This window comes from Centroberyx gerrardi, chromosome 3 (assembly GCF_048128805.1).
Source record: "Centroberyx gerrardi isolate f3 chromosome 3, fCenGer3.hap1.cur.20231027, whole genome shotgun sequence".
Taxonomy (NCBI): domain Eukaryota; kingdom Metazoa; phylum Chordata; class Actinopteri; order Beryciformes; family Berycidae; genus Centroberyx; species Centroberyx gerrardi.
Genome location: NC_135999.1, coordinates 9,938,746 through 9,963,925, shown reverse-complemented (window position 1 = coordinate 9,963,925; position 25,180 = coordinate 9,938,746). Strand labels below are relative to the sequence as shown.

At 42.8% G+C, this 25,180-nt stretch overlaps 1 protein-coding gene across 1 annotated transcript; it reads right to left on the bottom strand.

Annotated features, from left to right (window-relative positions):
• Positions 1 to 3,103: 3,103 nt before the first annotated feature.
• Positions 3,104 to 23,616, bottom strand: ugt8 (UDP glycosyltransferase 8). The gene is made up of 6 exons (XM_071911399.2): positions 23,455 to 23,616; positions 16,649 to 17,481; positions 12,732 to 12,874; positions 9,066 to 9,142; positions 7,786 to 8,005; positions 3,104 to 6,749 (listed from the first exon to the last, which is right to left on the bottom strand). Exons 2-6 carry the CDS (start codon positions 17,477 to 17,479, stop codon positions 6,368 to 6,370), a joined length of 1,653 nt encoding a protein of 550 aa, XP_071767500.1. The 5' UTR covers positions 17,480 to 17,481; positions 23,455 to 23,616; the 3' UTR covers positions 3,104 to 6,367.
• Between the last annotated feature and the right edge of the window lie 1,564 nt (positions 23,617 to 25,180).

Sequence of the window (25,180 nt, the reverse complement as noted above, 5' to 3'; positions counted from 1 at the left end):
ACACATCCACGCACCGCTGAAGGCCTCTGATGAACGAATTAAATTCTACTGCAAGTCACCACCAAGGCTTCACTTCACCCGCTGATGGCCAGGCCACAACTGTCATCCGGAGTTGAGGTCCAGAGATTTTGATAGGAGGAGATTTAATTCGAGTTGGTGTTGGAGAGATATACTGGGTCAGAATGACAATAGCTGCTCACTTCCACACATGAAGCTGCAGGAAGCCGTGCGCGCACATACACACACACGCGCACACACACACACAGAGCTGCTATTGCAAGACCTTTGCATCAGAACCCTGTACTCCTCAAAGCTGAAACTTTAGTCAACAGGTCCATCAGCTGTTGGGGCAGGACAGAGAGAGAGAGAGAGAGAGAGAGAGAGAGAGAGAGAGAGAGAGAGAGAGAGAGAGAGAGAGAGAGAGAGAGAGAGAGAGAGAGAAGATCTGAGGAGGCGAGGGCAATTAACTATGGTATAATACTGCCCTCTACTGGATTTAAGAGCAATCTATCTCTCTCTCTCTCTCTCTCTCTCTCTCTCTCTCTCTCACACACACACAGAACATGGAACACATGACTGATCCTATACTTTCTATCTCTCATATGGCTAAAAAAAAGGCAAAGAAAGCAAATGAAAGACAAAGAATGACAGAAGACAGGGTACAAGCTGTAGTTTGCTGCCTATTGCCGAATCTTTTCTTCTCACGTCTGTTTTAGGATGATGCGTCCCTCATCACATGCACAAGGCCTGGATCCTTGCTGAGCAGATTGTTCCTGTTCATATTGTCCTTGTCTCGAAGGTGACAAGGAAACACACAGTACAGGCTTGCAAGCTCAATGCTTTCTGAAGAAAAGCAAATATTTTCAGCTTGGAGAGCATGCAGTAAGTACATGCTGCACACTCCAGCATCTTGCCTTCCTGTATTAAGGTTAAGACCAGCCTGAGCATCCCAAAACACATTAGGACTTCTTGTTTGATGGAGCAACACTGTTCAAGTGGTTTCACGGTGTTTTCAGTGCTTCAAATGTGAGGACAATCAAAAGATGCATCTTTCACAGGTCAATCCCCTTAAAAACAAGCCAAGGCTTGTTTACACTGCACAATACTTTTATCACCTCTGTATAAGCGGACAAGAATACCTCAAATCAATTTCATTTTCATTAACTGACTGATATATTTTTTCTGTTTTTTGTTTTGTTTCTTTTCTTTTCTGTTTGTTTTTGCATGAAAAATTTGATGAGAAAAGGTTTTTTTTTTATGCCAAAGATGCCAAAGTCCAGGTCGGTTCAGCTTTGGGTTGACTCAGTAATAGGAAAAGCCTTTCAATCCTCTCAGACAGGTTACAGAGAAATATGATATGCTTCAGGGCAGATCTATAGGTAGACTTCATATAGTGTGGTGACAGAGATGAATACACACTGAAGGAAAGCCATCATTCATGTGATCTCACACAAGCTAAGTCAACAATTTCACATCTCTGACACACACACCCTTAGTCACCACACACACCCACAACCACACACACACAAAGCTAAGCCTAAATAAGCAACATTAATGACTAAATGCATACATGCAAATCCCACCACATCTCTTCAGCTGTACTCACACACACACAGTTTTCAGAGTGTGCATAAGATTATTGCACACCCTATTGTCACAACTATTAGCAAATCCACCAGTTAAATCTTGTGTTGTGTGTACCGAGGGAGGACTCTTATCCCGTACAATAAACCCACTTAGTCCGACATGAAGTAGGCCTACTTAATTGCTCCTGATCATTTGTCCTTTGAAGTACGGAGGAAAGGCAGATAATAGGCACTTACGACGTCTGAGGAGGGAGGGGTGGCTGAGAGTGAATGGAGGACGTCATGAATGATGCCCGCTGTGCTTTCTGGGATATCAAATTCCCCATCAGCAAAGCCCCCCCCCCCCCCCCCCCCCACCGTTACTTCCCTCCCTCCTCCCTTCCTGTCTCAATTAACGGAACAGTGCCCGATTTGGCCACCAGCGACAACAAAAGACAACAACTGAAAGAACGTAAATTAAACATACCTGCAGGTGCATTTGACTGTGTATGCATGTGTGTGTGTGTGTGTGTGTGTGTGTGTGTGTGTGTGTGTGTGTGTGTGTGTGTGTGTGGTCTGCAGGCCAGCAAGCGCGCTGTGTGAATAATTAACAGGGCCGGTGAGTGAGGCAGGGTACCGGTTGGGTGTTTTGTTACCACAGCCTCACTCAGCACGAGCATACAGCATTAGATAACCCTATCCACCAGATACAGGTCGGGTTTGTGTGTGTGTGTGTGTGTGTGTGTGTGCGCGAGTTGGCCACTTTAGATGATTCAACCATTTGATACCTGCAAAACCTTTCTCCCAGCAGAAAGGCTATACATCCCCTATCAAACTGAGACGAGGAGCTACAACTGCTACAGCACACTAACCTTGTTCAAGTCTCAAACAAATTGATTGTGTGTGCTTTTGTGCGTCTGTGTTGGTTCAATAATGCTGTACAGTGGTACCAGTAGCCCGCAACAGCCAACTACTGGCCTCATTACTGTGTTCACTGTTTGTGACAAGCAGGCTTGTAGAGGAGGTGGTGCAAAATGGTACAAAAATGGAAAAACAAAATCACAATATAACAGGGCATACTGTAGTTATTGCAGGCACAAAGACAGATTTGTACCTCTTGACCACCTTGGATCCCATCTTTCTCCCTGCTTTTTTCCCCCAGTGGGCGACTCAGGTTCTCCACCTTTCTGCCTTCCATGGTGACTGGTACCATGCACAATAATGTCACTTTATTTTAAAAATATAGAAGCTGTACTATAGACCTTGGCCTTACTGAAACTGCACATGTGAATTGGCGCTCAGCTCTGTCAAACAACTGCGACCAAAGCAATAAAAACGAATGGTGCTGAGTTTCAAAACCAAATTAAAATCGTCCATCAAGTTCTCATATTTATGCATCTTTGCTGGCAAAAATGTTTGAAAAAGAATATTTCAATCATGTCTGCAAACAAAATATGTAATGTTTATTTAGCATTAGTACTTTTGTTTGTTTACATTATTCTATTTACAACATGGACACACATGACAGGACAATTGAGGACTTTTTTTTTCTTTTAAATCAAAGTAATATGAAATTAAACAAAAACAAAAAAACAAAAAAAAGACAGAAAAGGAATCAATTCCCAGGTTAGGAGCACTTGTGAATTGGCAGCTATACCTGGTATTATTTAGGGGAGAGGGGGGTGAAAGAGACAAAAGGAAAGAAAGAGACAAGAACAGGACTGAGAGAAGCTACGAGTTACGAGAGAAAGATAAAGAAATAAAGGGAATATGCAAGTGTACTGTTGAAAACAGCACAGAGAAGGGAAAGCCTTTAAGTTGATAATCAATACACACAACATGAGAAAAGAAAAATCAGACTGCAAAGGTACATTGAGAAGAAACAAAAGAGAGAGCAATAAGGGGGGGGGGGTGTAGTTTACCATGTGGGCTATAATAACATTAATACTGAAATCATAAAAAAAAGAAAGAAAGATATTTTCACAAGTGTTTTCCTTCTCTCCATTCCCTGTTCATAGCTTGTGTAGCACCTGCAGACCCAGTTGCCATACCCGAGAGCTGAAGTTGTTATTGATGATGATGATAATGATGATGAAGATTCAAGTATAATAGTCTCAGTTTGCTGCAGGGTTGGGCTGGGCCGCACCAGCTCACATCTAGCTCACAGAGAAAGGAAGAACGCGACGTTTCGGTGGAAGCTTTTCCTTACGGATCACACAAGAGGTGATAACATTATGCTTGTTGGTTGGTTGGTTGGTTGGAAGTCCTCCTCTACTCTGATTGGTTAAGCCGTAGCATTACCTTTCTGTTTGCTTTAAATTTGCATTGTTCTATTTGTCCCTGTGTGAGGCTGTATTAACTAGGTAAACAGTGTCTTTGCTAGGATGTCAGCACTTTGCGGTTGCCATTTGCAAACTTACACTCTAAGTAGATTTGGACTATGCTACTAGGACAACAATGGAAGAAATTTTGAGCGGCCTAATTTCAACTGGAAGTCCCATGTTCAAGCCCCATGTCGACAAGCATCCGCCCAGCTGAGGTGTCCAAGAGCCAGACACTGAATCTCTATCAGCTCCAATGGTGCTTTTCTATAGCTGACACTGCACTTTGATCTCCCTGGAGGGAGGTGAGGGGAAAAAAAGAGAATTTCCCTACAGGGATCAATAAAGTATCACATTATTACATTATTATTCATGATACAACTAGTGGGGTGCACCTTGGTTGTCAGAACTATGTTCCTCTTTTCCTCTCCTTACATCCCTCCTTCATCTGCATTAAGGATTAACAGGCAGAATTCCTTAAACTCCCATTCTCTGATCGGTAGAGAAAGGAGAGTAAAGTGGAGTGAAGGAGGCAAAGAGGAGGAAAACTACTACAGGCAACTTCAGACTTATTGAAAGCACAGAACATACAGAAACAAACAATCATCACACTGTTATTCTTTGGAGTCCTTCTCACAACTATGGGCATACACTCAGTATGATGACATATTTTCAGAGTTTTGAAAAAAAAAAAAATGTCAACATGTAATTGTTGATTTTTCATGACTCTCAGTGGGCTAAAACATATTGTATCTGCCTTGCGTTCCCATGCACCCAGTCTAAAGCTGTACAGTGATCTACCACACACATGTGCAGAAACAAAACCAAGCACACATACACACCAGTAATCAAGCATTCTACATACGCAAATATTTGCATAAAAAAAAAGGCCATATGCAGAATGTGAATCATTCACACTCAAAGTTAATATAATTACATAATGTAAGCCTGCCTAATGTGTACATGAACCTTGATAGCTAAATCTAACAGACATTTAACATTGAGCGAGAAACAACATGGATGGATTCTAACATGACTACCTGAGAGCAGTGTGCTCGTAATCTAGCTTCATCAACATAAAAGGTTATCACCATGAAATCATCCAAAATCATAGCAGAATGATGCACAGTGTCAAGTGGTGCACCAAAAAAGTGGCAATCAATCAATAGTTAAATTCTTACTAATTAGATAAGTAGATGAGGGAGGGATAATCAGCAGGGGGAACTGATGAAGAAATTGATCACAAATCAATAGTGTTCAGACTAATCCCTGATCAACTAGCTGGATGAGGTCTGGGTCTATTCTGATGTGGTCCTGGCTATCCAAAGCATCCTTGGTAGTTGTCGTCACACCCTCTGAACATTGACATTATCACCCTTTTCACACTGATAAGCCAAACGGAGTTCAGTCGAGCTAAGCTGCACTGGTACGAATCTAAGTCTTTGAATTGCCCTTAAAGAGGCAACGGGAACGCTGCACAGCGAAGGTGCAGACGCAGGTTGGCACTACCAAGTGAAAAGGGGGAAATCGGATGTAGGAAAATGTTCTCTAAGCTCCGCCAGCCTTGATTAGTTTGGAGACGAGACCACCATGAATACTGTGGATAATCCGACTCGAGACAGCACAGATCTGTGCATAGTTACATCAATGACTGCTGTCATTTTTTTTTGTTTTGTTTGTTTTACAACAATGAAGGACACAACATTATGGGAATATTATTAGTTTAGACGAGGGAGTGTATGTGTACCATCGTGCAATCATACCACTGATAAATGAAATAAATTAAAAACAAGATAGGTTAAAAAGGTCCATCATTAAAATGTGTTTGTACAGTAATAAATAGATTTGTCTTCTATTTACAGTTTACCAGACGCTTGTTGAAGCAGTGCCATAGTTTGCAGTTAAAAACATTAATTTTCTAAATATTTTTTTTAAAAGTTATTCGTTTGTTGTCGTTTTGTTCGAGGATGAGGGAGTTGGCGCTCGGGGTTTCCCCTATTCGTCATCCTTCCGCAGGGGAAGGGCAGGAAGACAGGAGAGAACGAGGGAGGGAGAGAGAGAGAGAAGAAGCACATGTAGAAACACAATGTCCTCCAATGCGTCTTTCCCGTGGTTTTTCCTCATTGACTTTCCAATTCGTTTGGTGTTGTATCGCTGCTGCAGCTGCTGTTGTTAGAGTTTGTTGTATTTCGTTAAACTCGCCTCAACACACACATACACACACGCTCGCACGCACGCACGCAAACACACGCACACTCACGCACACGCACACACACACACACAGATTCTGAGCACCCAATCCCTTACTCTGTCCCCACATAGTGTATCCTCCTACAGCCTCTTGCTTGCTCTGTTGCCTCTGGACGCAGATCTAGGAACAGCTTTCCCTCCAAGCTATATCCTTCCTCAAACCACTAAACTGAACCGAGAACTGAGTCCATGGGGCAACCTCCTCCTCCTCCCTCTTGGCCATTCGAAGCACTAATTGATCTTCTTCTCGTTCCTCAAGGAGCCATTGCGTTTGTGCTTCCCGTTGGCCATGCTGTCGCTATGGCAATGTCCGTTGGCCACGTTACCTTCATCCCTGGTGACGCCGCCTCCCCTCCTCTGGTCCCCGGCCTTTGACCTCAGCAATCGTCCTATCCGGTAGAAGGCAAAGCCAATCAGAGCCAAGGCAGCCCCCACAGTGAGGACCACATCCAGCAGGAAGTACTGGTAGGTGGAGACCTCGTAAACGGCAGAGCGCAAGTGGTTAGCACCGTGGTGACGGAGGATGTAGCTGATCCAGTAGACGGCCCTGGACACTGGGTGGCCCGGCTGGTCTTTGTGAATGGTGGAGAGGAGACGTGCTTGCTGGCGGTACCTGGGAAGGGAGACACAGGTGGGAGACAAGGGTGAGTCTTTGTGGGTAGTCTTGGAGCGTGCTTGAGTGCGCACAAGCGATAGTATAAACACGTACGGAAGAGAGAGAGCATTTAGATCAGTGATTCTCAACGTTTTTCATATGGACCCCTAAGGACCCCTAATTTAGCACACATCAGGGCCACGTACGCATTTGATGAGATTTTGTCTCTCGAACCCAAGTATGAGAATATTTTTATTGTTAGATATGATTTTGTCCAGAATTCCTATCTGTATTGCAGGTAGAGGGATAACAAAGAAACTATGATCAAAATAGTCATTTTTCTACATTCTCTAATTGTGTTAATTTTAAGCCTTAAGATCCCCTGGTGGTCCCCAGACCCCACGTTGAGAACCACTGTGTTAAGTCACAAAATGAAGACTTCTGAGGCCAGTGTGATGATGCAACAAATGGTCACCAGATGGCGTTGATACCAACAACAGCCCTAATATACAAAGCATTGACTTATGACTATGCATATAATGCCTATCATGATTGCATCTAGAGCACATAATGCGTTACATGTGAATCACTCCAGTTCTGCGTGTGTGTGTGTGTGTGTTTGTGTGTGTTTGTGTGTGTGTGTGTAATTATGTTGTTGTCAATGTGTGAATGCCCTGCAGAGGACTAGGGATGGAACGATATATCGACATTCAATATATCGCAATACAAAAAGTGATACGTACCATGGGGCAAAAAAGGGAATTGTGATATTAGCTACATTTTATTCTGCTGTAGTAATCACAAATGAGACGGCTTGCCCATTACAGTTTCACAATCTCTCCACCTAAATTACATTATTTGCACTTTGTAATGACATATTTTAATTGTTGTTTACATTCCAGCAAGCCAATGCCATTGCTAGAAAGATTTGAGGCTCATTTGAGGCTCTTTTATTTATTACATCGTATCGTATCGAATCATGAACCCCATATCGCATATCGTACCGTGAGATAAGCATATCGTCCCATCCTTACAGAGGACACATGAATCTAACCTGGTGTCCTTGATGACGCTGGTCAGGGCCGTGTGGAGGTCTTCCTCGGTCATGGTCTTCCAGTGTAACATGATACCCATCCCCTTGGCTGCCACACGGGTCATGGTGTCATAGTGGTCTCCGAACAGCGGCACGCCCACCACCGGCACCCCGTGGTACATGGCCTCGTAGATGCTGTTGAGGCCGCCGTGGCTCAGGAAGGCTCTTGTGTTGGCATGGCCTAGACGACAGGAATGAATAAGGGGTTTTAAGTAAAGGTAAGTAAGAGTTATTTTGTGTGTTAAATTTGTCATTTGTCATTTTTGGCACGGTTACTCATTTTCCCGAGTTGCCCTTCCTGCATTCTACAGAGTATGTGGATCCAACACGCCCCCACACACTCAGCAGTATCTCTACACATCATGAAGGCGGGACTTTGTGCTTGTACAGGAGGAGTATTTACAATAAGGGGAAGAATGAAGATGTGTGTGTGTGTGTGTGTGTGTGTGTGTGTGTGTGTGTGTGTGTATGTGTCTGTGTGTTGGTGAAGGTTCATGGAATCCGCACAATTAACAGGGCATCAATGAGGAAAACAATTAGGAGGAATTGAAGCACCTCATTTTTGAGTTGACCTTGTTCAGCCACCTTTTGGAAGATGAGAATTTCAATGTAAAAGCGCTCCTTTCTCTGTATCTATTGTAACAGTAATTAACAAGACTCTGACCAACCATAAAGACACAGCTTTTCTGTAAGTGCTTAGATACTTTTGACAAAAGGTACTGAACAAAGGTACTGTTACATTGAAGTAACAGTGCTAGCCAGGCCAGGCTACATTTGTGTACATGTGTGTGAGTATGTGTGTGTGCACAAGTGCATGCTTGTCTGTCAATAATTGACCGCTAATGAACTTTCCTCATCCCCGACAGACACAAAATGGCTTACACATTCACTAACTACCCACTACTGTTGGTATAAAATGGAGGGTCAAACCCACACACACACTCAAACTCAATCTACCACCCGAACCCGCTGTAGGAACATCGAGTACAAAAGCATTAGCTATCTGCCACATCTTGCCTTTAACCAGTAGAAGGATGACATTAGATCAGAATCTCAAACTTCTAGGTTTGTTTTGAAGGGTTAGGGAAGTTTGCTAATGCCATAAAAAGAACTGTGTTGGGTTAATCAATTACAAACCGAGTTAACACGGTTCTATATATACACAGTAAGCCAACATAACTGTTCCTATGACAACTACCAAGTAAAGTACCCATAATGTAGTTTCATCTCACTGTACTTACCCAGCAGGTCATTCTGAGGCATCCAATCAACAAGCTTGGTGTTGTTGCCGAGGTTGCTGGGTGGAACTCCTGAGAATCTATGGAAGGAAGGAGGGAAGGAAGGAAGGAAGGAAGGAAGGAAGGATGGATGGATGGAAGGAATACAGAAAGACAGAAAGAAAAAAGCTTATACATCACCTTGATAACATATCATCTTCACACTGTAGGATCACATCATACTGTAGCGTTTTCAGATTTCATTATTTTCTGTCTGCTTTTGATCAAAGGGTGCTTTTGACCAATCCACCAGAAAGGACTTGAAAGCTATTGCATCATTTCTACTACTACACTGTTGTAACTGAAACTACCTAGGTTTCTGTTTGGGAAGGGAATAGTCATATTTCACATTCACAGAAGAATTATAATGCGTCATCATCACTGATTACAGGAAAAGATTATACACCTTACAACTTTTGAAACCCTTTCTCTAGTACACTGTAGGCAAACCGGTGACCTGATACATCAAAATAATTGTTTCTCTGTAGTGTATTATTGCCTTTGAGGACCATCCATAATGTAGCTTCATAGTGGTGCACTGGAATTATATTTGGGGGTAATGTGAACAAGAGATATCTAGGCTAGTGTGAAGTGAGTACAAATTAATAAAAAACAAAAAGTGGAACCAGAGCCTCAATCATTCTGTGATGTTCTAGGAGAACTTTACTTATATCCATTTGGGACTCAACCCTTGTCTTTGTCTTTGTGTATGTTTGTGGGTGTCTGTGTGTGCGTATGTGTGTGTGTGTGTGTGTGTGTGTGTGTGTGTGTGTGTGTATGTGTGGATGCATACATTACGACCCCCATCCTTCCATCTCTCTCTCCTTCCCTTCAACCCCAATTCTCCCTCTCTCTTCAACAAAGCGGCAATTCACTGTACTGCCAATCAAAGCCTACATTCACGTAGCCAATTATCAATGACACAATTCATTTGGCTTAGTCCCTCTTTCCTTCTCTTCAGCCTTCCTCCCTTTCCCTCTTCTCAGTTAGGAAAGGCCAGTGAAAGCCAGAATACAACAGGTAAAACATCCAGACAATTGGCAGACAATTGGAGTCTGCCCAAGACTGCAGATCACCGTCTTTGTTCACCGTACCTGTCATGTGACATGAAGACCATGGTCAGATGCTTACGGAGCGTGGTCTGACAACTCACCATAAGTCAAAGTCACTTATTTTTGGACAAAAATTGGACAACATTTTCTAAACCTGTATAGCCTACTCCTGAAAAAGCCTGCTAATCAGAACATAGTATATGCATTTTTAAGTGTTTTTTGCTTGAGAGCGTAGGAACGCGTTTGCTCCTATTCCTTTGCTTCATCTTCCTCCATCTCACACTGATCACACACTTCCTTTCTCACCAATCTCTGCTCTCCTGTGCTGGCAAGTCTTGCCCTCTGCCTGATCTCCCCCATCACCACTGGCAGCAGCATGGTGACTCTTGCCAACAATCTTGGCACTTGGCACGATCCTAGACAAAAACCTCTCACGCAAGGCTGCCCACATCGCAGCCACAACCTGACAATCATGATGTGCACTTGACGACACCCACCAAATGGGACACTTTCACTTTCCCTACCGGTTTGCTTCACACATACGTCACACGCGGTACCAGCAGTACGCACATGCAACGGCACAGACACGCCTGATGAGAGGTAACTTGACCATGGTAACTCAAACATCTAGCTCATTGTTCAGTGTATATTTGCACAAGTGAGGAGCTTATGCACATACACACACATTAGAACATCAACCAGGCTACGCCACATAATAGTTATCAATGAAAATACAGGAAAACCAATTACAGTTTTCATATCAAGCCAAACACATTCTACAACTTCTTCACCCCCTCTTTGATGACAGATGGTTTGATTAGTTTGATGGGAACCATTACTTCTATGGTTAAGTTGATTTTACCCACCTGGTCAAATGTACTAAGAATTTTCAAGCTTGCTCTCCTAAGTTTTTTGGGTTTTTTTTGACTGGTTGGCCTGATCAAAGTTCAAAGTGTGTGTGGCATGTTGTATTTTTTTTTTATTTTTCCTTTCTCTTCAATGATTATCTCCATTCCCAACTGCCAGAATACTTATTGTGTTTTCTTTGCATTTCCTTTATTCTTGTGCTGCATGTATGGGCGTGGTTTTCTTGAGACAGACTTCAATTTTACAGCATAGTATGTAAATGAAGATTGATTTGCATACTATGCTGTAAAATCAGTAAGAGTAGTGTGCTTGACGGGGGAGGGCAGATTTATGGTGAGGTTGTGTGGAGGAGGACACAGTGTAATGTTATACTGACAACTGTAAGCTCATACATATGTGCTATTAAAAAAGTAAATAAAAAATTTAAAAGAAAAAAAAAAAATAAACAGTTATCAGGACAGCATGCTTAGATCATTCTAGGACCTGGGCTCTGTTCCAGCAGTTTTTATCTTAATAATCCACTGTTTGGATATGCCAAAAAACTATCAAGAGTTCGACCTATTAACACAACCTATTGTCTGATAAGGATTATACAACCTGTAGCCAGAGAGTACAGGACCTCTCACTAACTATTCTTTAGTCATCAATGTGCTAAAAGAAATTGTGCGTGTGAATGTGGCAAAGCAATCACACACTGTTGAGATAAGAGTTAAGAATTAACAGATCAATGGAAAGTACTCAGAAACTGGCCCTTCTCATTCTTTGTCCTCATTCAGTCCCACTTTTCCTCCGCCTATTTTCAATGGCGATCCATGTTGAATGGATCGCCATTGTGGAACTCTGGGTAAATGATTACACATGCATCTCTCTGTTCACCGCACATGCACTCAAACACTTAGATAATTATGTGGATGAACTGCTGTCATTCATTCATTACTGAGTACATAAACATATGCATTACACCTTGACACACATACACACACATAGATAATGACACACACAGGTACTGCAACGCATAGAGAGCAGAGGTTCAGTTGCCCTGCCGGAGACACACTATATCTCTCCAAGGGCTGGAGCAATGACCCACAATGCCCTGCAGTCGGAACATTCTAGCTCACAGTAACACCTAACACATAGCACAGGTGTGTGTGTGTGTGTGTGTGTGTGTGTGTGTGTTCATGCAGGTTTGTGAGTGAGAGAGAAAGACCGGTAGATAGTATGCCTTTAACTGAGCTAATCTTTTGGATACAACAGACCTATTCTTGTAAGCCTTGATAAACCAAATAAAATGCAAATCTCTTGGAATCCAGCCATTAAATATGCGAAGCAGTCATCATTAGTTTCATATATGTGGTCAGGATCTCAACTAGACAACCGCAGATAATCTCCTGAAAGCGCAAGTGAGATGGGGATATAGACTTTGCCCACTAAGGAGCAGGTTGCCACAACAGAACCGGGTGTGCATTAGTCTTATGATGGGTTGGGGTCACTGACCAGAGGTAGCACAGCTGGTAATAGGGCACCATATTCGAATAATCAGGCATCCAATTCAATATTTTACAACCTCAATCGTCTGAATGCTGAGGGACTTAAGCAATAGAAAGTTAGAGCTCACTACCTTGAAACCCTAAAAACTGCACAAAATTCCACCTCGCAATGACAGCAAATGACAGCTATGGATGAGTGAAAGTGGGGAAAACTGATACTGTACCTCCAGACCACACGCTGGGGCAGTCTGGCCAGGGCTCCGGCCAGTTTGTGAGCAATGTCATGGGAAAGGTACTTGACCCCAGCTCCAAATGACACAACCACAAAGCCATGCTCCGCCGTGTCATTCACCCATGTCTCGAACTCCTGCGGGGGATATGAGACAGAGACAAAGAGAGTTAAAGTATGCAGCATGTATACCTCTGAAGCAAGTTTTGTACTGTGCTACAATACTATGCGATACTATGCTGCATTTTCTAAAAGCACTCTGAGCTTGTGTGATTTTTTGCCTCCTCTTCCTTATTATACTTTTATTCCCTCTCTGATAACACCACATCGTGTTTCTTCTCAGCAGTCTGAAATACCTCTTTCATAGTAGATTCCGTCATGTGATCATGGAAGAGAGTCAAAAGGAAAATGACCCACTTTCTCTACACGGTGTTTTGCAGTTATAATTGCAATTTTGATACTTGAGCTCCATCTCTGCCCAACTAATTGGTTTGCTTATGCAATGGAGGATAAAGACCGCATCAATAAAATGCAAACCTTCACATAACCTCCAAACATGGTTGTTATTGTGCTGACCGTTTCATAGCCAGGCAACATGATTAAGGTTTATGGCGATTATTCAAGGAATGTTTATCTCATACCCCCTAAAGATCCATCCTGGCTGGTTTACAGGCTCATGGTTAAACATGAGACAAAGGCAGCTTTCATAAAACTCACTGAACTTTGCCTGATGAACTTGAAGCAGTTTACCAATGAGCATACACTAAATAAATCCTTTTTAGTCAATGTTGTCTGTGTATGTATTTTTGTCATTAATTATTTCAGCTGCCTGGTACAGGTTTTAAAAATTATCTTTATGTAGACTAGTTGAACAAAAACCAAGGCGAGGAAAATTTAAATGTCACAGAATGTCCGCAATGAGCATTTATCAAAGAAGAAACACAAAACAGACTTATGAATGAAGTTTTTAAAATATACAATCAAACACCTCACGACTGCAAAAAAGACTGAAATGAGCATGCATATTTTAGCTTTGTGCTTTGAGGAATTCTTGGCCCAGTATTTCATTATATGTCAACATTTCAAACGATGATATATCAATGAACAGTGTTGGTAGTCTCTACAGTCAATAATCTGAACTGGTCCAGCATCATTTGCCTAATGGTTTTACTTCATGATGACCTTATTTCACCTCACTGTGAGGCAACAGGTCCTGTGAGCCTAGCCCTCTGCCACAAATCCAGGATTATTAAAAAGAAAACATCCCAATCCTGTTTCTGAATTTAGTCTCAAACTCCTAAGGTATCAGGTTTGCCTTCTAAAATGCTCTGTACTATAATTTGCTCTGTAATTTACTATCTAAATCTACTTCCTCAAATCAGCAACAGGTCCATTTTACCCCCTACACTGCACTGATTTTATACAAAAATCACTACAGTAATATACTGTATTTGCTTCAGGAGAGTATGTTTTCTTACCTAAAAAAAACTATACATCACCTTGATAAATCATTGAATAGAAAAAAAATGGCAACCATACAAATGCTTGTCTATTGTAGGTGCCAGCAGTGTTACATGTTGAATGGACTGGGGGAAAATTTGAGCATTTCACTGAAATGGGAATAAATAATTATCATTCTTCATATGTTGTCAATGAGAGATGTTAAGTTTTGAAATGCTGAGTATGTGATATGAGTTGAATGAATAAAGGTTCCACTGTTAATTAAACCAATTATCTAATTACCATAAAATAGGGTTAGAGGGTTAGCAAAGGAAACTGCAGCTACATCACTACACGAGAGAGACTGATTCTCCCAACTCAGCTCTGTCTTATCGGCTACTGTTATAATTCACACAAGTCAGCTGAAGCAAACTCATCTAGGAGCTGGATCAAACATGCAGGCAGGAGAACAACTAGCAGTGTTTCCATGATGAACGAAGGTCATATAACAACATTTAACATCTGCCAGCTATCCTAACTGCCACCTACATCCTCTGGTATGGCTACAGTCTACCGATGAAACATCTCTAGACAGAGACAGACAACTCTGCATGTCAGCACAATAGTTAAACTAAAAAGAAAAGCAGTACGAAAGTGAGCCTGCAGTGAGAGCCTTCATCACTTCCACCAGCTGAGAGCCACATTGAGGCAGTGAAAATTAGGGACATGACACATGCCTGTGGAAAGTGATGACAATAGTGAAGCGAGACCTCCTCCTCCTGAGAGGGAATGTTGAGTATGTTAACCCAGCATGCCATTAGCTGATCAAAAAGGCTTTTTCACTTGGCAGATGATGGTGTGCTTCCAAAGATCATGAAAAAACAGAGTGAGGCTCTGCAGTTCAGAATGGTTTTTTTTTTTTTTTATGTGTGTGTGTGTGTGTGTGTGTGTGTGTGTGTCTGTGTGTGTGTGTGGGTGTGAGTGATTGTTAATGTACAGTAACATACTCATACTTTGAGAATGTAAGTAAGAGAAGGGACATGGACTGAGAATGGGTGAGAAGGGATGGGGGAGTAGCCATGTTGGAGTGATGGAGGAGGAGGACAAGCAGAGGGAGGGAGGAGAATGGTCCAGCTGCGGCAGCTAAGGCCTGGCCCTGGCACGGAGCAACCTCAGGGGCACACTGGGCTCTGTGTCCCGGCAGCGCAGCCCTACTGTCCCCACAACGCAGCCTCAGTGTCCCCATAAAGGAGTCTCAGTGTCCGCAGAGCTCTGCGCAGAACAATGGCCTCGTTCTCTCTCCACTTCCATTATGCCCCCTTCCACACAACGTCGCACAATGCTCCCTATTGGCCAGAGGGGCATTCCAAAACCCCCCGCAGTAGATACCGCCGGCCCGCGCTCTCGTCGTCTCCGTCCGAACGATGGACTAACCCCCCTCACCCTCGCCTCTGTTCTTCATGACCCTCGCCTCAAAATCTACCGTGCGCCCATTCAACCCTAACCCCTCCCGGACCAGGGCAAGGCAAAACCAGTACCCTCCATAAAGGCCGGCTTTGTAGCGGGGTGAGAGAATAAGAGATACCGAGTGAGAGGAGAGACACTGGGGACAAGCAGAAAATTACTGATATGAAACTCAGTGAGACGGTGACGAAAGAGATAAAGAAGGCAAATTTCGGGAGGAAGGAGAGACGATATGGAGAAAAAAAGAGAAAGGAGAGCGATAAGGCGTCAATAAAGGAATATATGTATGTGTCTATGTATGTGAACTGACAATGAGCTGCAACATACATGTAGTAGCTGAGGCATTGTGAATTGTGAGACAAATGCTGGCTTGATTCCCCCTATGAAGAACCCTATTCTCCCGGCTGTGAAGAGCTACCACCAACTTTCCCTAAAATGAATTCATTCATGCCAGCTTTTGAATAATTAACTGGCATTTGTCAATGGGAGACAGTTGACAGAAAGTTGCTAGTTTAATACAAAAGGTCAGACTTCTCCCAAAGTCAGTGTGAAGCATAACAATAAGGTGCTCCATCCCACCCACAAAACCACACATTTGCAATGAATTATCCATTATAACCAAGTAACTTTGTCACCAATGGCATTCTATTTTATGTTCCAGCACTCATGATGGCCCTTGTAAGTACTGTGCTTACTAGCCAAATGTAGTACACACTGTATGTGGACAAATTAGTGAAATTTGAATTTTAGCATGTACAGTAGATCTAAAGAAGAAGTCTTCCCTCTATATAAATAAGCTTGAACTGATGCTAGACATTGTCACCAGGAAGCTACCTCTCCAGTAAGGTCAACTAGGAAACACACATCCTCAGAAATAGGGCATTGCAAAAACAAGCAGGTACATAAGACTTGTTACACATAACACACAAAATCCTTTTGTTTCTCTGTGTCTATCTCATTCTGTAAGCCTGTCTGTTAGCTGGGGTGTCTGTCTCTCTCAGTACTGACCTGTGGCAGTGGGTTGGGGGGCTTGGTGAGGATGCCCCCTATGTACACCACATGAGGTAGAGTGGGTCTGGGGAACTCCAGAGCCATGTCAGTGCACAGCATCCACAGCCGGCTGCCCTGCACCAAGTCAGCCATGGCCACTTGAGGCTTCACCCCGTGTTTCTTCATGATCCGGTCATACTTGGGCAACGCAATATAATGGACTCCAAAGCGCTGCACCAGGTAAACGACCGTGTTGGTGATCCTCTGGGCCAGTGACATGCGGTCTGTCAGCAAAGAGTTGAACTCGGGGACGTAGGAAAGTGGGGCCGGGGCACCCACCTCGGCGGGGTACCACAGGCCTGTGCTGAACACGGCATATTTCACGCCTAGGATGTGTGCGATCACAAAGCCGCACATCTCATTAGGGTCCACCAGCAGGAGGTCAAACTTGGCCTCCTTGAGCCGGGTCATGACCTCAACGCTGCCAACCACAGCGTCGCAGTTCTGAGAGTAGTGGTCGAGAATGTCAAAGAGTTCCAGAAACGTCAGGCGGCCCGAGAAGATGTTGCTCACTTTGGACTGCAGGAAGTTGTCAGCCGTGGTGCTGTTGAAGATTCCTGGGTAGCGCTGGAAGTGGTAGTGAGGAGAGGGGGGAACCTCTCGACCCTCTGAGACTAGGAAATGGGTCTCATGGCCCTCCTGGTGCAGCGCTGTGGCCAGCGTCTTGAAGATGTAGAGGTGCGACTCGAACATGATGGGTGGGACCACGATCACCTTAGCAGCCCATGATGCACTGGGGCTCCAGAAGAGGAGGCCAAGGAGGAGGAGGAGTGATGGAGGTAGGTGCATGGCTGAAAGGATAGAGATATGAACGATGTTAACACTGCACAACATCAAAATAAACATAGAACAGGACAGTCATTAAAATGCTGTGGTCATAAAACCAATGTCAATCCAGGTTGCTCCACAGGTTTAGAAACTGCAGTGAATGAAGCATTACCAAGAGCAAATGAAGGCTACACAATGCAATTCATTTAATATCGAGACTGCCTGTTTTCATTAAGTCATGATTGGACTTGGAGCTTGAAAAAGCTTTGCTTGCTGTTTGCTCAAAGGGTTCGCCCACATTTGTCTTAAACCTTCAGGGAGGAACCTCACACAATGTAACACTTAAATGAAGCAGATAAGAAAGTTCAGTCAGGAGGACCAGAGAAGTGCCTATTCAGGTCTCAGGAGAATGAATTGGGGAAAGCGGGATGGGCCGATTAGATGTGTATACAGTTTGCTCTCTTCAACTGGCCCACCTCTCATCAGTCACCCATGATGCAAGGAGAGAACAGTAACACATGCTTGAACATCATATGCCCTATGCTTCAAACTTCAAGCCTGGAAATAACTTCAATACTGTCATAGTGTTGAGAACAACTAGTATTCCCTCAATAAGGATTAGGTGTCACAAGAATGTTGAAATTGTCCTTCAATAAATTGTGTGCACAGAAAGCTTTCCCAATTCACCTTTGCCCCCTTTTCTCCACACTTCACTACTTCCCCCCTTCCTTCCTCCTCACTCTCTGCACAGCCGTCACTGACATGGTGTGGGCAGCACCAACGTCATTCTAAACCTCCGGCCGCGCTCTCCACAAATACAAACACAAAGAGCCATTATAATGCCGCCATGTCATAGCCTGCGCCCTATATGCCCACACTCATTCTCTCTCTTGCTCGGTTTAATCATCTACACTGGAAACCTGTTTAGGGAAACCCAGCAATTATCGAACTTTTCCTAATCTACAATGATTAACTGGTGCTCTCCCATGGGGTGTAACGCCGTTAGGCATGTGCTGACTCATGGGTGAAGCTGTATAGGTGACATTCCATAAGGACATGTGTGAGTGTGGCTTTGGACCGGGACTCATCACATGATTTCTTAATCTTAAAAGATATTGCCACACACAGTTAAGGAAAATACATAGGGTGGCATATAGTGGTTAGTGAGGTCATCCTCCAACCAGAGGGGCCCAGGTTCAACCCACAGTGAGGTCATACCTGTCAAGGTGTCCCTGAGCAAGGCAAAAAACAGAATTAGCCTCTGAGGGGATGAATAAAGTACATCAAAAAAAAAAAAAAAAAAAAGCCACTCTAGTTTTTCTTGATTTCAAGTCATGTTTAGCATGGGTAAGTGAAAACGTTCATTCATTGTTTAGACTGGTAAAATAAGAAAACAGAATTTCCCTGATGGGGGTTGAATAAAGTACTTAAAAAAAGGGTTATATAAATATGATTTATTTTTTAATCGTTTCACTCATTTATAGCCACCATATTTGTTCTCCAATTCAACTCATGTTAAGCGTGGGTAAGTAGAAAAGTTCCATTCATTGTTTAGACTGGGAAGATAAGGAAGCTACTCTCAGTTCAAAGTCCATGCTATGTCTATACTTCCTCCTGTCATCCCCACAAGATGTCTCTCGCAGAAACAACTCAGTCCTGTCTCCAGAGAACTAATACCTCTTGAGGCCATTACCGTTACCACTGAATCTATATCAAATGGCACGGCGCATATTGCTTCTGTTGACGACCAACGATAGCATCTAAACTGGATTATATAGTGTGTCAGCCATCTGTTTATCCGCTATATGGAGTTTCTCTCCACAAACAGCTGGGGCCTGGTAGGTAGAGGACTCACAGTGGCCGCCATTTTGTTTAGCATTGTTCTAAGGATATCGTTACAAACACCTCTCAGTCCAGACTGTTGACTGTAACTATAGAAACCAGCCACTGTCTACTGAGGACTGCTATGCGTCATGACTTAAGTTACTAATGATGGAGTCTGGTTACCCAGCACACAGGGAGGGCTGAGGAAATCATCTGGCCAAAGAGAATTAAAGGACGAGAAACGACGGATCGATGTAAACGAAGACCAGGTGGAGATGAAAAAGACAAAAGGCACAAAAAGTTGGAAACAATAGCAAAAAGACACAAAAGGTTTGGAACCACCTTCAGGTCAGCAGGTGATCAAATACAGTTTGTCTGTTGCAAATGTTCTACCTTACAAAAGAGTTTCTTGTGCTAACCGTTATGCTCTGTGCTAAATGGTAGAAAGTAGGCCAAGTTATGGTAAGTAAGCAATTTTAAGACATCGCTTTGGGCTCTGGTAATTTCTGATCGGACTTTTGTCATTATTTGCGGACATTTTAGACTAAATGATTAATCGATAATAAAAATAATTGTTACTTGCAGCCCTTGCAACAACATACAAGGCATTGTGTAAGATTATATCGACAGAAACTCTGATCATATCTCTGTGATCATTTCAGATTCATTAGCCTGTATTACAGAGTGTACCATTATGGATTATTAAATATCAAAATCAATCACAGAATCCCCAGGAAAAAAGTGTCATTCATTCAGGCTGACATAAAATGGTAATTACACAGTGATTATCCCCCTCTAATACCCTAATCTAGAGTAACATTCTCTCAGTTTACCACTGAGGGAGGAGCTGCCCTGCTGCTTCCACAGTGGGGGTTCATTAGCTCAGTCTCCCCTGCTGAGAGGGGAGATGTGACTGAACAAGAGCTGATATCATGTCAACTCAGCACAAGTCCAAGCTTTTTATTTTTACCTCATATCTTTCAAATGGAGCATGATAAGCTGATCTTAGGTTTACAGAATCCAACTGAGGTCTCTCGAAGGCTCAGACTGGATAGCCAAGGTTAGTAGGATTAGCTTTGGAGATGGAGGTGAACAGTGCAGTTTGGCAACTCTCTATGTGTATCTAGCAATATTATCATGATTTAAAATAAAGGCAAATGTTGTGGTCTCTATACAAGCCTACTTTGTCCTCATAGATCTAAGATGAAACGTGGGTGGCTGTACTAGCCCAGTGCATTTCAAAGATAAGTTAAGCCTATTTTATTACTCAGGGCAGGAGCCTTAAGATCTTCAATTTTGGTGAAAACAAAATTAAAGTGGAAAAACACTTGACTCGCACATGAGAAAGCACCTGAGAGGCTGTTTATAATGGCAACATGGTTTCTCTGCTCTCCCTTATCTCGCATTGCTTCATCAACATTTGATAGAACCACCACTCACGTACTCACTAACACACACACACACACACACACACACACACACACACACACACACACACACACACACACACACACACACACACACACACACACAGGATCTAAACTGAGTAATACATGTTAGCTGTGACCCTGTGCTCAGGAAGCAAACGATCTCATCCGTTGCTCACAACCGATGTGTATAGCAGTTTGATTGGTGAAGAGGATATTTGTACTGGGGATGGAATAAGCCTAAATTTATCCAAATAACCTCTGACCTAATATGAAAAGTATGGAAACTTTTTCTTGTGTAAAATATTGAGTTATGATATATACATGGTGCAGTAAATGCTCAGTGACTAACACGATCCATACAGCAGGACCCTCTGCTCTAAGCACCTAGGAACTGATACTGTGGATATGTAATGGCCTAGTAGGCCTTCAGCCTGAGAAACCCACTCAACCACACTTACTGATAATACAGGTGGTGATAAAGCAACTTTGCCCCTCACTCCACTGCTCTCTGTTTCCACAATTTCCATGCAGGCCTAGTGACAGTATCAGAGCTTCATTATTCTACTTCTCATCCCCATCCTCCACCTGTCCACCCTTCTTCTTCTGCTTCCCTTTTGTCAATTTCTACTTTAACTCCTTCCTTTCTGTAGGCTACTATTTTCATTCACGTTCACTGCCCCCTCCCCTCCCAAGCACAACCACACACACACACAGAAAACAAGTTAGACGGGCTCTGTCTTTGCCAGTGTCACTACTTGTCACTACTAAAGCAGGTTAGCGAGGTACAGCGGCAAGCTTGCCAGCCCCCATCAGCAACCCTCCATTCACATAATGTACCGCTAACCAAGGAGAATTAACAGATCTGAACAGTTGTAAGAAGTGATCTAGTGGTAAATTAATTAAACTATGATGTGTCTGTGATCATCATAAGGCAACCATCTACCAATATTAACAAAAGTTATATTTTCAGAAAAGCAAAAATGTATGCTTTATTTTCCTCAAAAGACCCTATCCTCGTACATCAGTTTGGCAATAATGTATGTGATGATGAATTTATGAATTAAGATATGTCAGCCTTAAGCCTTAAAGCATGGGTAAACTATGAAGTCAGTTTGGTTGAGTTTACCCTCACTATATCCCAAAGCTAACATATTATAATGTTAGCTTTGGGCAAAGGCACACCTCTCTGCACATACAGAGACAGCCTGAGTGTTTAGGTATCCAATACCAGCAAGAATTTATACGGTGGGAACTCACTCTGAATCACCAGTCTAAGTCAGGAGAGTGCCGGTGCCTGTTTGGCAATGACTGGCATATCTCAAATTCCCTACTTCTGCGTGGTTAAAGTGCCATCTGCCAGATTTAAGCCCCATGGTATGATATAATTGCCTGGTTGGGCCATTGTTGTGTAATAGAGCTCCATCTATTATGAATCCAAATTGCCACACTGACACCCATTTGAAAAAAAAAATCTTTCACTGTTTATTCTAAACATACAAGCATGTATTTGTACATGTAGATGGCATTCATTCAAAATACATTTTGATTACATCCAAAATGTATTTTGGATATAGGCCTACTTGCAGACATGTACTGTCGACAGCAAAATGCATTACCAATGTCCAAAATATATTTTGAAGGAATCTACACACATATAAAATCACCTAAGCCTATCCAGTTTTCCAAAGGGGTACAGCCAACAAGAAGCAGGCTATATATTTTGAGGCCTCCCCAGGCCGGTCACTTCTCACCTGCAGTGTTAATGTTAAGGGAAGGGCTTCTAGGTGACCGGCCGTTGGAATGAGCCCAGAGCAGCTGCCCTCAGATGCGCTCATCGGAAAATCACCAAGGGAGCTGGGGGGTTATTCTGCATTCAGGCCAGATAGGAAGGACGGTAGATAGGCCTACGGCTTCCGACTGGGAGACACAGATGACCTTAGCTTTCAGGTCATACAATTACTCCTTGGGAACTTGGGGTATAAGCGATAAACCCCAATATTTCCCACCTTTTTTTTAACCTCACCAACAAGGAAATATCTGCAATCAAGTGTAATGGAATGATTAACTGTAGGCTACGATTTTCATCACAAGTCAAATTGTGATAACTCCTAAATTCCATGCTAGTACATAACTTGGCCTACTTTTTTCATTTGTCATTGACGGTGCAAAGTTTGTTTTGTAAACAAACATGTAAACATAAATGCCAATAGGCCTATATCTCAGTGTTTGTGTTACGCGTGAAAAACCTGATCAGGAGCAACCTGCTATTAGACATTTTAGATGGACGCTATACAAATATCACAGCAAACGTAGGCTATACGTCCCTTTAGGATTATTATAGCAATACTAGCCTATAGTGATACGATAGGAGATAAAACACTACCATAGAGTAAGGTCGCTATACCTACTGAGTACCGCCTACACACATTAGGAAAGTAATTGGAACATTATAGTTATTTTTTTGTTACGGATTATTCGCATGAGACAGCACAGCAGCCTTGGCTACACCTGCGTCTCACGAGGTTTCGACCGTGTCTCACCTGAGTTTACAATAAAAAAAACAGTTAGATTGAACATAGTTCACGGCTATTTACTTGATCACTATCCATGTATTCTTAACAGCGTCAAAACGTGTGAGTAGATGAGATACTTGGACAATAAAAAAATGTTTTTCAGAGTAGCTACACCAAGCCGAGCTGCACCTGTTGTGAATGTGTTGCCAGCTTACCTGTGCCGTCTTACCTTGTTACTTGGACTGAGACCAGGGTGGGAGGAGTGAGACCAAATAGTCCGCAATTTGCTTGAACGGAATTTAAACAAGTGCGGGGGGAAAAATAAACTAAAAAAAACAGGTGCAGAGGATTAAGAAAAAAATGTCTGTTTAAAGCAATAAGTAAAAATGGGTCCCCGGGTACCGAAGAGGAGCGGAGAGAACATTAAACTCGCAGTGTCTTTCACAGGGGCGGGACTAGTGCTGTGGCAAGATGGAAAGACAGGGAGTGGCAGAGGGACAGTGATTGGTTGTGTAAAGCACAAAAAGGGTGGGGAATATCGGCCTGTGCCTTACCTTTGTTACAGGTGACTCAATCCATGTTGATACTGTCAACTCTGAGAATAGGCCTATATATAGGCTAGCTAGGCCAGATCTGGTAAAGCCACCTATACTCATGTCACCCATCTTTTTAGGCTGATATAGGCTACTTTTTCTTGGGGTACATTCATAGTGTGCCTCATCATCACTAGTGTGAAACGGATGCAAGTTATATAAAGGTAGGGCCTTTTAAGAGGGAAAAAAGACAAATGAATGCTTTTTTGAAAGTAGAATTGATTTTCCCTAAAAATAAAGCACAACAACAAACACTGCTCATATAGAAACGTATGACATATTTATGGTACTCATTGCTCACTGGTGAATTTTTTGTGACCTTATTGTACTCTCTGGTATTTATAATCATACTGACTGTGTCCCTTTCTAATGCAATGCTGAGTGGGCTAGAAACAGCAGGCCTGCATACATTTGTAACTGTATGAAATAGTTGAATATGCTTCTTTAATGCGTTATTTTGCTTTAAAGGAAGTACTGTACAGTCAAGTTTCGAAGGAGACTCAAAGGAGTTTGAGAATGTTTGTTCATACAAACCCATACAAACATCAATTGTTTGTCTATCTCTCTATCTATCTATCTATCTCACACACTCACTCACTCACTCACTCACTCACCCTCCTTGCGTGTGTGTGTCTGAGTGTGTGTCTGTGTGCTCGTAAAAGATTGATGACTTGGGGCTGGAAGATAAAGTTTCTAATGGTGCTGGAATTCAGCATTGTGTTCTATTAAAACCATATTGGGGGAAAATGCTTTGTAATATATCTTTATAATCAGCTAGATAATTAGCTATACACAGCAAACGGTTGTGCTGAGTAACGCTTATCACACCATCTGCACCCATCCTTTGTGTGTATGTGTACGTGTGTGTGTGCGTGTGTGTGTGCTAAACAAGGGTCATATTTTTAAACTAAATGACCACTGACAGATATGCTGATGAGCATGGACTGCAAAAACAAAACAAGCTGACATTAACGAAGGAAAGAAGATTGTGTTTTAGGGAGTTTATTCAACCAAATCATCATGGACAAATACTGGTCCACTGTACATTATACATGTGAACTAGAGGAACCTGTTGCGATATGGCAGTCCACCTGCAGGGCAGGGTGGGAAAGGGGGATGGGTTAACTCTCCTCCAGCAAACACACAAGGAAGGAGAGATGCTTATCAGGCAGAAAGGGGGGGGTGGGGGGGGGGAGGGGGTGAATTTAGGGGTGAGTTCATTGTGATTGTGCTGACACCAAGGCCTTAACAGCCAGACAAAGAAGCAAGCCTGTTTACATGGTAAACACACACAAACTGTGGGAATGCAAAGTAATTTGGGTGAGGTGGGAGGGTAGAGCCGTGATGCGTGTGGTTAAGGAC